The following is a 15,876-nucleotide window of genomic DNA, read 5'->3' as shown; positions in this document are numbered from 1 at the left end:
ATGCTTTCTGAAAGTCCAGATAAATAATATCATAAGCTCCACTTTGATCGTATCCTTTTGTTGCCTCCTCATAGAATTCCAACATGTTAGTAAAACACGACCTCCCTCTTCTGAACCCATGCTGACTGTTCAGAATAACTCCTGTCCTTGCCATGTGTTGCTCAATCTTATCCTTAATAATTCCTTCCATTAATTTTCCTGTGATGCTTGTTAAGCTTACTGGCCTATAGTTGCTTGGATCTGCCCTGTCACCCTTTTTATATAATGGGATGATATTTGCCATTTTCCAGTCCTTTGGAATCTCTCCAGTGCACAGTGACTTCCTAAAAATATGTGTCAAGGGTTTATATATGTACTCACTAGCCTCCTTAAGAACACGAGGATAAATATTATCTGGGCCTGGTGATTTGTTTGATTTCATCTTATTTAATCTGAGCAGCACTTCTCCCTCTACAATTTCCAAATCCCTCAGTACCTCCTTAGTAGTTGCGTTTACCTCTGGGAGGTTATCCACTTGCTCACTTGTAAACACCTCAGAAAAATGTAAGTTTAGGGCATCTGCTATTTCATTGTCTGTATCTTTTAATTCCCTTTACTATTCCTGATGAACTTGACCTCCTCCTTAACTGTTCTTTTACTACTAAAATACTGAAAGAATCTCTTGGGGTCTTCTTTGCCTTATCTGCTATATTCCTCTCCAACTGTCTTTTAGCCTCTCTGATATCCTTCTTAATGGTTGCCCTCATGTTCTCATACGCTACATTCTCTTTGCAGTCATTAGTCTTATATGCCTTATACAGCAGTTTTTCCTTTGCAACTTCTTTTTAAATCTTTATTAATCCATGTGGAGTTTTTTAGTTTCCTATTACTTCCAAATTTAGGTATGTATCTGTCCTGCATTACATGTAAAACATTTTTAAACCTGTTCCACTGCTCCTCGACTGTCTCCACATTTAAAAGCTTATCCCAGTCTATCCTACTTAGACTTTGTCGCATCTGCTCAAAATTAGCCCTACCAAAGTTCAACTTAACAATTTTAGTCTTTGCATCTGTACTCTTACAAAATACTGAGAATTGTATTACATTATGGTCACTTGACCCTAGTGGTTCAATCACCTCTACACCCTCAATTCTATCCTGATTATTACAGAATACTAAATCCAGACAGGCTTCACCCCTTGTTGGTGCTTTAACATGCTGTGTTAAAAACAGTGTGATTACTTCTAAAAACTCCTGCTCTTGTGCTCCTCCATCTGTAAGGTTATCCCAGTTAATATTTGGATAATTAAAGTCCCCATGACTATAATATCCCCCTGTAAACTTGCCTTTTTGATATTACTAAAAAGATGTGTGTTGAAATTACTGTCTGAATTGGGTGGTCTATAACACACTCCTAAAATAAGACCTTTTTCCCTAATATTTTCCAGGCGAAGCCACATGTCCTCACTAAGATGGGGCTCATCAGCCAACTGAAGATGACTTACATTTAAACCCTGTTTGGCATAAACAGCAACCCCACCTCCTTTTCTGTTCTGTCTATCCTTCCTAAAAAATGTGTATCCCTCTATGTTACATTCATCCCCATCTTTGTTATTTAGCCAGGTTTCCGTTATTGCTATAATATCATAATTATGCTCTGCTACATACAACTCAGCTCTTACCTTATGGCGAAGGGATGAGAATGGCTTCCGTACGCATGCGCTGGACGGCCGCCCTGCTGTCTGCTGTCGAGAGTTGATTCTACAATAGAACAAAAAATAAAAAGAGGAATAACCTTGGAGGTCAATCATCACCCTGAAAGTGGATAGTAGACATCACATAGTATATGTGTACCAGATTTCAGGTCAATAGTTCAAGCGGTTTGCAAGCTACAGGTGATTTAAAATCCTGGACAGACAAATGAACAGCCACGGTAGCATATTATTTATAAAGATTATTGTGTTATATAAATTCATACATAGCACTTACTATTTGTGTGTTTGAGCCTCACTGATTCTTAAAGTTTTGTGAAAGTTCAGTCAAGTGTAGCAACTTTAGAGCAGCAGAGCAGAGCTAGGGAGAGGTGGTGGCTTCTGGAGTATCAGGGTACGTGACAGGAAGCCGGTGCAGCTTCTGTGGAGCATGTACTTTCATATAAGTTAGTTTACAACACCAGTGGCATGGCTTCATATTTTTGTCCCAGCCAATTTTACAATCAGTCAAACCTTTTTACCTTTTATTGATTGTTTTAATTTATTGACCCTTTTTCCTTCACTTATTTGGAAAGTGCAGTATTATGAGATTTCAGTTTTTAAGAAACTGAGAAATATATATATTTGACTATCTTTAAATACTTAGCAGTGTCATTTTCTTCTAAATTCACCTTTTCTGTGGAATTTCCTGTAGTCACTTTGTCAGAATACTGAAAATGAATGACAAGCAGAGCAAACACCAGAAGAAACGACATAGAATAGTAAAAGGGAGCAGCTGTTTCAGAGTCATGTGATCTTGTGTCTTTATGAGTGTTTAGCAACTTAAAAAACAGAACACTAAAACATATTCAAAATAATAAAAAAAATGTATTTGACAATCTAACACACATTGATTCTTTTTTCATTGAGTAAAATGTAATATAATCATTTCTGGGCTGATACAAAAAATATAGAAACTGGGAAGATTAATTAAGGCAGAAAACCATTTAGGAGAAGAAATTGGCTTGGATGAAGTCCTTCTACCATAGGGAACTCCCAGGACTAAACTTGAGAACCAATATTCCCAATTAATTTACAAATCAGTAGGGAATGTTATGTGTACGTGTACTTTATTGCAGGGAATGGTGTGTGATTATAATAATCCTGTCTGGAAAAATTTTCAAGGCCAATTTTTAAACTAATCCATGTTTAGCTCTGTTTTTTAGAATATTTTATCAGTACTGCCCTCTGACGCACCAGATTCAAGTACAGAGATACTATCTACTATCATCTGGAAGTATGAAACATCTAAGGGGAATGCTCAAAAACACTGATCCTTACTCTGAAACATACCACCTTTCAAATTATATCTAGTATATAGAGCTTCTTAGTTCCTAATCCCCTCAAACTACACATTTTAAAATATGTTGTTTGAGAACATACTATTCATATTATATTTGTAATAAGTGAGGTACAACTTGGTAGTAAATGTAAAAGCCTTTGTAACACACAGACCTTACTTTCCTCACTGACCTGAAGTTCAATGTTCCGCATAATTAAGAAATACATGGTTTGTCAATAGTTAAGAAGGATGTTGCTGCAATTTTAAGTTAGAAACACTAAAAAAAAACAAGTGGAATGATTTGTGGGCTGTTTTCCAGAAAATGTATTTAGATGTTAGCACAGTGATCTCTACAATTACATCCTTGACCAAGCAGGCACATAAGAGGTTTTGCTGTACAGCAGAGATATAAGAAGCATTTGATTAATTAAAACACTGTTCATCTTAGCACCTGTGTTAAGACATCTGGATACATCGGATACATCCAGAGTTAACATTGGTGCTATCCTTTCACAAAATTTCTCTTCAATGACAAACTCCATCTGTGGCTTATTTCTCCAGAAAATTAACATCTACAGAGTTGAATCAATATGTAGAGAATAGATTATTACTGGATTACTAAATTAGCTCCAGAAAAGGGGCAACATTGGTTGGAGAGGGATACATTTCCATTTATGTTTTTTAACAACCACAATAACTTAATGTCTCTCAAAAATGTCTAAACACATGACAAGCCAGGTGGTCTTTCTTCTTTTGTCGATTTGATTTTCAAAGCAGATGTCCTTACCAGATTATACTGTACAATCTCAACAAAGCAGCTGTTGAACCCGAGAGTATTTTACCGCCTCAGAAATTATTGGCTGTTGCTATAACAGACTGTTCAAACCCATTAGTGGAGAGGGTTTTGGTTGCTCAAGTACAGCTCTCCATACCAAACAAAGTCTGTGCTGCTAAATCTTTTATGTTGAAAGTCTTAGACTTGGCTTATTCTTCTGGTATTTACAGGCATCTCAGGTTTGCTGAAACACCGGAATATTTGAGACAATATTTTTGATTGTAAAAGTGGGGTTGGATGTAAACGATTATATGTTCAGGTATGTGTAGTTTGATGTCACCTCAAGGACTTCTCCAGGACATCCAACAGATATAATTTATGAAAGACATAAATGATCTGCCATCTTCCTAACGTTGCACCACTATTTTGGTGGTAGTCTGCATTTCATTTCACTGAAGTAGCTTCCATCTGTCAGGACAAACTGGAGGTTATCTTCATTAAAAATGTTGTTCGTTTGCAAGGCTTCCCTTTTTCTGTGATTTCTGGCCTTGTTCCCTTACATGCATATAGTATCCAGATTTTGAACATTATTTTGTTCTAAGATGGACTGTAAGATAAACTTGTCATCTGACTGTTTGGACCTGTAAAAGTTTCTGTGCTGCACTGTTAATTCTTTACGATCAACATGGAAGTAGATTTTGCTCTTGGCAGAGTTTTCCAGCAACATGTTACATCATTCTTCCATTGAAATGTCCTGTTTTGAGTGCCTGCATGGGTTTAAACCTCTTTTACTTGATTTACTTTCTGTTTCTTCTTTGATCTCTAGTATGACCGAGTACCTTGCTTGGCTTAAGCATTCAAAACATATCAGACACTTCTGAAATCATGATTGTAAACAAGCCCCAAAGTTCAGGGTTCAGGCAGAAGTTTGGCTGGGTATATGAAACACTTAAGAGTTCCACCCTGTAAACTTTCTCAATGTTATATTTGATTTTGAAAAAAGTTGGTTGGTTCAGTGTCTCACTAGGGGCCTCATGCATAAACGGTGCGTACGCACAGAAATGTTGCGTAAGAACGTTTCCACGTTTAAATCACGATGTATAAAACCTACACTTGGCGTAAAGCCACGCACATTTCCATGGTACCTCATACCCTGTCGTACGCAAGTTCTCCGCTCGGTTTTGCAGACTGGCAGCACCCAGCGTCAAAGCAGTGCTACTGTTCCTGTGTGGTTACTCTTTATTTTCCTGATGCGGCTTTATAAATACACTGAAACTAACCGCATATTGTTTATTAGTTTAATGCATCTGATTGTAATTAACTTGTAACAATATAATGGTCCAGGGAATAGCCATAGTATTCCAAATATCATAACTGCTTTAGCGTTGTTACTCTCATTGCACCTTTTTTTTCTTCTTTCAGCTGCTCCCGTTAGGTGTTGCCACAGCGGATCATCTTTTTCCATATTACTCTCACTGCACCACTTGGAGTATTTATATCACTGTATCTGAGTGGGGAATCACAGCAGCAGCTGATTGGAAACAGAATTATCGGTATACAGCATTAAGCACACGCTGCCTCAGCCACGGCAAAACACTTCAGAGACTTTCCTGCACGGACCTTGCGGTTAAGAAACAGTTTCATCCCAAGAACTTTAAACAAATCAGTCCATCAAGTGCTCCAGCGTCTTTTGTAATCTAAATGTGCTGATAAAAATCAGGCTGCAAGCAGCCGGCTATTCCATCCCCCCACCGACTTAGAACGTGCACAAACATCTCTCAGCTCATGCCTTGATTGATTATCTGGGAGTGAAGTGGAGTTTTAGAGTGGAAATAATAGATCATTATTTGGAATACACGCATTTCACGTGTGTTCCGTTTCTACAGTAATCCGTGTAAACACATTTTTAAAACAGAAACGTTTTTCATATTGTAGTAGTAAATCACAAAATGTAAGCATAAACTATATAATGTATGAAGCCTGAAGTCCAAATATCAAACACTTCCACAAAAGGTACACATATAATAGAACAAATATGCTTTTATTCAAAAATATAACTGCAGAAAAAAGCCACCTTAGCATGCCATATTGATACATACTTACTACAGCTACCGCGATAGCATCCAAATGGTCATGAGTTCGATCCCACATGGTTCAGTTTTGAGAAGTAAACTGCTCTTATTCTTACTATTTTAGAATAAAAACACGCATTTGATTTCAGTGTGTAACAGCCAGTAATTTATAATACTTGTAAAGGTTAGTTTTTTGTTTTTTTTTTCACTTTTCATTCTCAGTCTCAGTCGTGTTCAGGATCCTTCCCTACCCCCATCTGAGAATGCTGTTTTCACATAAAGACTCGCTGTAGCTCTGCAGCGTACTTGTGACTGCATTCTCGTACCAATGCTTGCGAACTGAAGTGCCTGCGTGCACTTTTCGTGGCATTACATGTCTATTTTTTTGAGCATGCCCGTGTCGCTCAAACACAGGAACATATGTTGGTGTACAAGAATAAAAAACAAGTGCACTTTTATTCTAGACTATAAGTGAAGGAAAAATAAAGCAAGTTACAGTAGGCGGTTGATATGACAGCTTGCGTGGTGCAAGGCTAAGAACTGCTGATTTCCGATCCGTGCTATATAAAATCATCACATTCAAATATTAACAATTTCCACACACCCTTCCTACATTCACGACATGTGTACTTGTTGCAGTGTACACATCTCTCTGTGCTATGGTTCCTATTACACTGAATGAGCACCTGACATTGTACTTTCTTCCCTATATAAATAACATTCAAGTATAGCGCGTCTCCAAATAAATCACATTTGAGTTATAGCGCCTCTTTATGTGAAAACAGCATTGTCAGATTGATGATGGGGGGAATCGTGAGCGACTGAGAGAATGGAACTGAATAAAAAAAAGACTGAAATCAAATGTATGTTTTATTCTAAAATAGTTAAGTACATGCAATATTATTTGAAAACGAACAGCGTCAAATCGGGTTTGAATACACGCTGCTGACGCTGAACTCCCTGTCTATCTACATAGTAATAACAGTAATTTTATTATTATATAGGAGCTTCCCTGTCTGCCTATCATATAGTGCCTTTCCTTCCTACCTTATCTATATATCTATCCCCTTAGCTGTTTTTTATATATCTATTATACAGTGCCTTCCCTGTTTATTTATATATCTAGTGCCTTCTCTGCCTGTTTGTCTGTCTGATTGCATATAGCGCTGAACTTACTGCTCTGTACTATTCTGTCCTCTGCATGTCCTGGAGTACAAAAGAAACAGCACCATACAGCAACATGTGAACTGGCAAGATCGGGAAAAACACACGGTCACTGATTACAAACCGCAAGATGAATGAAAGAGACAATATATGTAAAAACATCATCGCACTAATGCAATATTATTTGAAAACAAACAGCGTCAGATCGGGTTTGAATACACACTGACGCTGTTACAGAAGGCGTCAGCTTATTCAGTGCAGCAGTTTCAACGCACAGTACATGCAATATGATTTGAAAACGTACAGCGTCAGATCAGGCGCATATTCAAACCCAATCTGACGCTGTTCGTTTTCAAATAATATTGCATGTACTTAACTATTTTAGAATAAAAACATACATTTGATTTCAGTCTTTTTTTTATTCAGTTCCATTCTCTCAGTCGCGTTCACGATTCCCCCCATCATCAATCTGACAATGCTGTTTTCACATAAAGAGGCGCTATAACTCAAATGTGATTTATTTGGAGACGCGCTATACTTGAATGTTATTTATATAGGGAAGAAAGTACAATGTCAGGTGCTCATTCAGTGTAATAGGAACCATAGCACAGAGAGATGTGTACACTGCAACAAGTACACATGTCGTGAATGTAGGAAGGGTGTGTATAAATTGTTAATATTTGAATGTGATGATTTTATATAGCACGGATCGGAAATCAGCAGTTCTTAGCCTTTCACCACGCAAGCTGTCGTATCAACCGCCTACTGTAACTTGCTTTATTTTTTCTTCACTTATAGTCTAGAATAAAAGTGCACTTGTTTTTTATTCTTGTACACCAACATATGTTCCTGTGTTTGAGCGACACGGGCATGCTCAAAAAAATAGACGTGTAATGCCACGAAAAGTGCACGCAGGCACTTCAGTTCGCAAGCATTGGTACGAGAATGCAGTCACAAGTACGCTGCAGAGCTACAGCGCATCTTTATGTGAAAACAGCATTCTCAGATGGGGGGTAGGGAAGGATCCTGAACACGACTGAGACTGAGAATGAAAAGTGAATAAAAAAAAACTAACCTTTACAAGTATCATAAATTACTGGCTGTTAAACACTGAAATCAAATAGTAAGAATAAAAGCAGTTTACTTCTCAAAACTGAACCATGTGGGATCAAACTCATGACTATTTGGATATTAGACAGTGGCTGATACCATTATGCTACCGCGGTAGCTGTAGTAAGTATGTATCAATATGGCATGCTAAGGTGGCTTTTTTCTGCAGTTATATTTTTGAATAAAAGCATATTTGTTCTATTATATGTGTACCTTTTGTGGAAGTGTTTGATATTTGAACTTCAGGCTTCATACATTATATAGTTTATGCTTACATTTTGTCATTTACTACTACAATATGAAAAACGTTTCTGTTTTAAAAATATGTTTACACGGATTACTGTAGAAACGGAACACACGTGAAATGCGTGTATTCCAAATAATGATCTATTCTTTCCACTCTAAAACTCCACTTCACTCCCAGATAATCAATCAAGGCATGAGCTGAGAGAAGTTTGTGCACGTTCTAAATCGGTGGGGGGATGGAATAGCCGGCTGCTTGCAGCCTGATTTTTATCAGCACATTTAGATGACAAAAGACGTTGGTGGAGAGCTGTGAACGATTTTAAGAAGCGATTTAAGGTGGGGCGGAATTACGAGTTTTTTCGTAGGCTCTGGTAATTCTAGTGTTAAACATGTACTACAAAGATATTCCAATGTTCCTTAAAAGTTTTGAAGAATCGTCGTTGTAAGCTTACAGATGGCTTAACATCTATTACAGAGCTGACTGCGTGGTGATTGGGTATTTGGAGAAAGAAAAGTAAGGACAGGAATTGGAGATTAGTACGTTTGAAAGAGACAGTACTGCTACAATAATTTCATCAAAGGTCGCACACAATCACGCACCATGTTCCCCTGTTTAATAACTTGCTTTAACTCCTATCATCATGAAAAAGATATCATGTATACATCTCAGTATTTTAATTATTCAGAGAGCTGTAATATCACAAATGTAATGGATTCTGTGTCCAGTCAGAGAAACAGAAATCGGATGCACGTAGTAATTCACACACATAGAGCAAAAGATCAAATACAAAACAAAGCATTTAATGTGCTACTTTAGTTACGATGGAATTTGAGAAAGTAGTAAATTAAATGATTTTAAGATGAAGTTTATGATGTTCTACTTTAATGACAAAATAAACTATGTGATTAAAGTGGAAGTTAACATTTCGTGCTTTTTTCCTACTGTGTGCCTTTTTTTTTCTCTGTACCCTAATAAGCTTTCATATGACACTCAGATGGTGGGCTACGTCTTGCCTTTTCACGGCGACTTTCATATGTGACAACTTCTTTTTTATGTTGGGCACTGTGCGACTTTGTGAACTTCAGCTTTCAAGTTTTTCCAACGCGCTATGTCATTCGATCATCTTCCTTTTGGTGATTAAACCACTGTTTAAACCAACAAAAAGTACTTTTTTCTTTGCCTCCAATTGGTATTCACTGAAATTCTTATATTTTCCCTCTTGCTTTTGCCATTGCCTTTTCACAGAATGCTGAGCTTAAGGGCTATTTATATTGATTTGTATATTCAAAGAGGTGTAATTCTGGGAGGAGATGGGGTGGGAAAGAAGGTGCGTGCAAATGCGTTACTTTTCACGCTGAGCTTTTAGGCCACAGAATCGCATTGTGGCTCTGTACTAATGATATTCATGCTTTTTGTTTGTTGACATCTTTTCATGCACCGTCATCAAGGCTACACCATAGGAAAAGGAAACATTTAAATTATTTAATTTTTTTTATTTGTTTTGCTTCCTGTTTGAGGTTTCTCATGTTGCTAAATTAGATTTTGCCACATGTTGTTACTTATATGTTCATTTTGTGGGAGTTAAATAATTTCCTTTTCTTATGTTTTATTTTGAAGGAGTTCATTTATTTCCAAATCTCTTGATTGCCATGCGGTAACAACCTGACATGTGTGATATGTAAATACATCATCACAGCAGTATAAATGTCAGTGCTCTGCACTTACTGATTGTCCAAGATTGTGGATATGTGTAACTAAAACATTCCCATGTGTTTTCATAATTAGTTTCTGGTTCTTGATTCTAGTTGCTCTTGATTATTGACAACAACTTAGCTTAATATTTTGGATTTATGACTTTATTTTATTGATCTCTTGATTTTGACTTTTGGCCCATTCCTTGCCAATAGCACATCTTTCTGTCCCCATTTCGCTTGCTTACAATGTTTTCTACCTCACCTGTTAAATACAAGCATTAGAATTTCTGCTTTTTGTTTACCCTGGTCCCTAATTTTGTTTGGTGTTTATTGTTTTTCTTTAGTCAGTTACCCATAATTGTATCTAAAGTCTTTTTGACATAATACTGTATATTGTGTCATCTTTTGGAATCATTTTTGGTACTTGAATTCAAATCATTTTGATTATATGTTTTGTGTTTTTGGACTACAATACAGCGTCAAGACTTTCTGCTACCTTTCGACAAATTTCTAGCAAACCCTGCTCATACCCCCTTTCCAGGCACTCCACTCCCTGAACCCAAAATTCAAGGCCAAAATCCACCTGATACTTGTATTAAACTGTACCAATTTTCCAGAATATGTAATCTGCTTAATTAACTATCTTGTAATAATGTTATTAACAGCCTTCTGTAAAATATATGGTCTAAATCTGTACAAAAAAATAGACAAAAATAATGCCAAGTAACATTTAGAATAGTTATTCAATAATAAAATGCAGATTTTAGTTTCTGAAATATACAAACTATATTTTAAATAAAATTATATTAAATATGACCATTTTCAATTGATGTCTGTGACCACAGATGTATAAAAAATAGATAACTCTTTAGAATTAGGGCTTTATGGCCTACCTACAGTAAATCAGTTAACCACTTACTGCTGTGCAGCGCAATGCCTTTGTAGTGGTGGGTGACTAATAGATGCATTATACTGTATGTAGCCTCTAAGCTCCAAGGCATATTAACAACAAAGAAAGCTTTTATTTTTGGTGCTGTTATGTTGCAGTAAGTAACAAATAGATACATTATGAGTATCTTTTATTCTGAAAATGTTACCAAACAAGAATTATTAGTTCAATTATATCATCTTTCCAAATATAATAACCAAAATATAAGAAAGCAGTAGGAATTCACTGAATTGTAAAATAAATAAATAAAAGAATTAATGAGTAACAGTTTAACATTTGCCATTTAAAGGCACATGTTTAACCAGAAAGCATTGCTATATGTGTGCAATTCCATTTTTTGCTTGGATAGACTAAGCTTTTTGAATACATATTTAAAGAAAGAAACTATAGATGCAGTGCAAAGGTAAACAACTAGATTTCATTTAGAATAAGTGAACTATGTTCAATTTGCTGAGGTGTATTATTCAAACATATGTCAAACAAGTGAAAAACATTTGCCTTCATGATTAAACAAGTTCATTTTTGGATTGGCTATTCTTACACCCTAATACACACAAAAAGGCATACACATAGACTCTATCCTTACAAGCACTGATTAAGAGTAATTCTTGCCCAGCCTGTCACTGTTCAATTTCATACATTGGGACTCACCAGTTACAGCATGAACAACACACAGGTGTCCTCAGGTATATTCTACACCTAAGGCTACCTTGGCCCCAAGAATAACCTAGACAAATAACAGATGACACCCCTTCACCATATCCCTGAATATAACATAGACCTAAGGCTGACACATCTTGATTCCAAGAATAACCTAGACACAATTAGTTAAAACCACTTACCAACAATTACCAACAATTGAGAAAGATAGCAGCCTACTCCTCACACTGGAAGCCCTGTATTTACTTTATTACTTAAATAACTCTAGATATAAAAAGCAAAGCAAAAAAATGTAAAGGAAAGTAGTATTATAATAGTAGAAGAAAACATAGACAAGTCATGATATACCGTGTATACTCTGAAAAAGCTTACTAAAAAATTACCAGCAACGTCAAATGAAAATGTTATCCTGGTCAGCTTTTAGATTCAGCAAACTCATTTATACATAAATTACTTTCTCCAATATCCAAATGAATTGGTATCTGTTTGTCTGATGTATCTCTGTCTGATTTTGTCTCTTTTTCTTTTTTTTCTATTTATTGCTCAGCTCTTTTATTAATCTTATAAAATCTCTTTGCCATTATCCATGGTTCGTAAAACTAAAATCATGTTTTCAAAATCAGGTGCCTTAGCTCATGCTCCTGACATCATAAATGGGAACTAAAAGTGTAGCATGCTTGTATAACTTAGACACAGCATATGAAACCATATAATACAGTTCTGCATTATAGATAGCAATAAAAACATACATAGACAAGCAATACTTTAGATTTACAGTACTACAAAGATTTAAACTTGAACTAGCCAACCATTCAGGTTATTTTTAAGCAAATACAAAATAATTAAATTTAATATTTTGTAACCAAGTAACATAACATTTATTTTAGCTTAACATTCTATTTCAGCACAAAAAAGGAAAAGGTGTATTTGAAAAAATCCAGTTTGTAAATAGTACAAGAAAAGTTCTTCTCCTTCCTCCAATACTAGTTCCAAAGAATGACAGAAATGTATCTATTAAAATTACTGTTAAATTAAGGACAGTTTATATTTGTAGATTCAGATTTGCAAAGATATGTAAACAGATTAAAATATAGCTCATAGCAGTCCGTATGAGCAAAATTAAAAACCTATCATGGTGGCAGATGCAAGTGTCTTATTATTTTTTTTTAATATATTGTAGTATCTGCTATTCCAAAATGACAATGTTATCCCCCAGGGCAGATGCAAAATATGTTCTTTTGATTTTACCTTTTTTGGTTATTATTACTTTATTGGAAAAGCATAGTCTGGTGCGCCATTTAAAATAAGTGACATTAAATTTAAAGCACTGCTGCTGTTTTGCCTTTCAGATTATCTGGGACCAGTCGTCCTCCAACACCCCAGAGTGATATGGATGCCAGCTGTACAGAAGAATTTTATCAGGCAGCCCATCATGCAGAACAGACATTTCAAAAAATGGAGAATTACTTAAAACAACAACAGCTTTGTGACGTATTACTTATTGCTGGAAATCGCAAAATACCAGCCCATAGGTAAAAACATGTTTTCTTGTTTTGTTTATCCATGTGATGTATTCTTTTGAAAATATGTTTAACTGAAATAATGATGAATGAGTGAATGGGCGGTTCATTTAACACATTTTGACACAGATGGGCTTTCAGCTTGTCATTTCCAAATCTGTTGAGCTTATAGTTGCTCTGCAAAGGTAGAACTTTTGATATGATTATATTATACTATCTGTAGATGTTGTTTACATCAAGATGGAGAGATTAAGTCATACACTGTGCTACTTCCTACTCACAAACACATAACTGGCTGTTAAGCCTGATGTAGACAGATCATAACCAACTTGAATTGGACCTTAGTCTTCTTCAAACCACACCACTAACTAAAGTTTAATCAGTTTGTATTATTATACATTACCATTTATAAACCCAGAGACTGGTACATTACTATTTATAAACTTAGAGTGTTATACACTTTTACATATATAACTACAAGGGGGATTATACACTGTGCCCCAAACCACAGACACGATAATGCCCGAGCACAATTCTGGTTCAAATGAAATATTTTTATACACCTTCAACACCTTCTTTACAAGAACACCAGCCACAATACAACAATACACAATACAATCTCCTTCTACTTCCTCTAGAGCAGTGCTTCCCAAACTCGGTCCTGGGTGCTAATGGTGGTTGCAGGTTTTTGTTCCAACTAGCTTCTGTTCTTAATTGAACTCCTGGGTTAATTAAGTGAACTGTTATTTCCCAAGTTCTGGGTTCTGGGAACAATATAGAAATTAGAAAACTAAGTTTACTAAATATATATATATATATATATATTGTGACAAGGACGAGACTTCAGACATTATAAAAGTTTGGGGCAGCCACCCATATATTATATCCTGGCTGCAAAAAGATTTTCACACAACTGAGTCCAAAATAGAACTGATGAGGTGGAGGTAAGATGGCGGCTTTAAAGGCACAAAGAGGAAGTGATGTCATCAGAAGGCTGAACTGGAAGTGACGTTATCGGGGTCGGAACCAGAAGTGACATCAACAAAAACCCTGAAACTGGAAGTGGGATCATCAAAAGTCCCGGAACTTTGTGGGATTTTCTGGGAACGGTCTGCAAGGAACTGACAGTCAGCACACTCTGTCGCCCCCTGGTCTGATATGATATTACCAATACTTAAGCCCTTTAGCTGTCTCCTACTCGCACTTCTGTGACAATATATATATATATATATATATATATATATATATATATATATATATATATACACTCACCTAAAGGATTATTAGGAACACCTGTTCAATTTCTCATTAATGCAATTATCTAATCAACCAATCACATGGCAGTTGCTTCAATGCATTTAGGGGTGTGGTCCTGGTCAAGACAATCTCCTGAACTCCAAACTGAATGTCAGAATGGGAAAGAAAGGTGATTTAAGCAATTTTGAGCCGTGGCATGGTTGTTGGTGCCAGACGGGCCAGTCTGAATATTTCACATTCTGCTCAGTTACTGGGATTTTCACGCACAACCATTTCTAGGGTTTACAAAGAATGGTGTGAAAAGGGAAAAACATCCTGTATGCGGCAGTCCTGTGGGCGAAAATGCCTTGTTGATGCTAGAGGTCAGAGGACAATGGGCCGAGTGATTCAAGCTGATAGAAGAGCAACTTTGACTGAAATAACCACTCGTTACAACCGAGGTATGCAGCAAAGCATTTGTGAAGCCACAACATGCACAACCTTGAGGCGGATGGGCTACAACAGCAGAAGACCCACCGGGTACCACTCATCTCCACTACAAATAGGAAAAAGAGGCTACAATTTGCACGAGCTCACCAAAATTGGACAGGTGAAGACTAGAAAAATGTTGCCTGGTCTGATGAGTCTCGATTTCTGTTGAGACATTCAAATGGTAGAGTCAGAATTTGGCGTAAACAGAATGAGAACATGGATCCATCATGCCTTGTTACCACTGTGCAGGTTGGTGGTGGTGGTGTAATGGTGTGGGGGATGTTTTCTTGGCACACTTTAGGCCCCTTAGTGCCAATTGGGCATCGTTTAAATGCCACGGGCTACCTGAGCATTGTTTCTGACCATGTCCATCCCTTCATGACCACCATGTACCCATCCTCTGATGGCTACTTCCAGCAGGATAATGCACCATGTCACAAAGTTCGAATCATTTCAAATTGGTTTCTTGAACATGACAATGAGTTCACTGTAATAAAATGGCCCCCACAGTCACCAGATCTCAACCCAATAAAGCATCTTTGGGATGTGGTGGAATGGGAGCTTCGTGCCCTGGATGTGCATCCCACAAATCTCCATCAACTGCAAGATGCTATCCTATCAATATGGGCCAACATTTCTAAAGAATGCTTTCAGCACCTTGTTGAATCAATGCCACGTAGAATTAAGGCAGTTCTGAAGGTGAAAGGGGTCAAACACTGTATTAGTATGGTGTTCCTAATAATCCTTTAGGTGAGTATATATATATATATATATATATATATATATATATATATATATATATATATATATATATATATATATATATATATATATATATATATATATATATATATATATATACCAAGTACCAAGTTACGTGGGAATAATGTGTTGTTTTCTTTTTAACAATATTTTCATTCTACTTTTCTAGGTGTTCTAATTGTT

General features: G+C 36.4%; 1 protein-coding gene across 2 annotated transcripts in view; it reads left to right on the top strand.

The window, feature by feature from the left end:
* LOC120523745 (kelch-like protein 1) overlaps positions 1-15,876 on the top strand; it is a 422,640-nt gene that overhangs the window by 87,441 nt on the left and 319,323 nt on the right. For both annotated transcript variants that reach the window (XR_005632692.1, XM_039745321.1), the window contains exon 2: positions 13,033-13,215. Coding sequence is in view for 1 of the 2 variants with exons in the window: in XM_039745321.1 (XP_039601255.1) it covers positions 13,033-13,215 (183 nt within the window). In the remaining variant the exon portion in view is untranslated. The remainder of the gene's footprint in view (positions 1-13,032; positions 13,216-15,876) is intronic.

This window comes from Polypterus senegalus, chromosome 2 (assembly GCF_016835505.1).
Source record: "Polypterus senegalus isolate Bchr_013 chromosome 2, ASM1683550v1, whole genome shotgun sequence".
Taxonomy (NCBI): domain Eukaryota; kingdom Metazoa; phylum Chordata; class Cladistia; order Polypteriformes; family Polypteridae; genus Polypterus; species Polypterus senegalus.
Note: the sequence above shows the minus strand (reverse complement) of the source record. Positions and strands in the feature narration are given on the sequence as shown.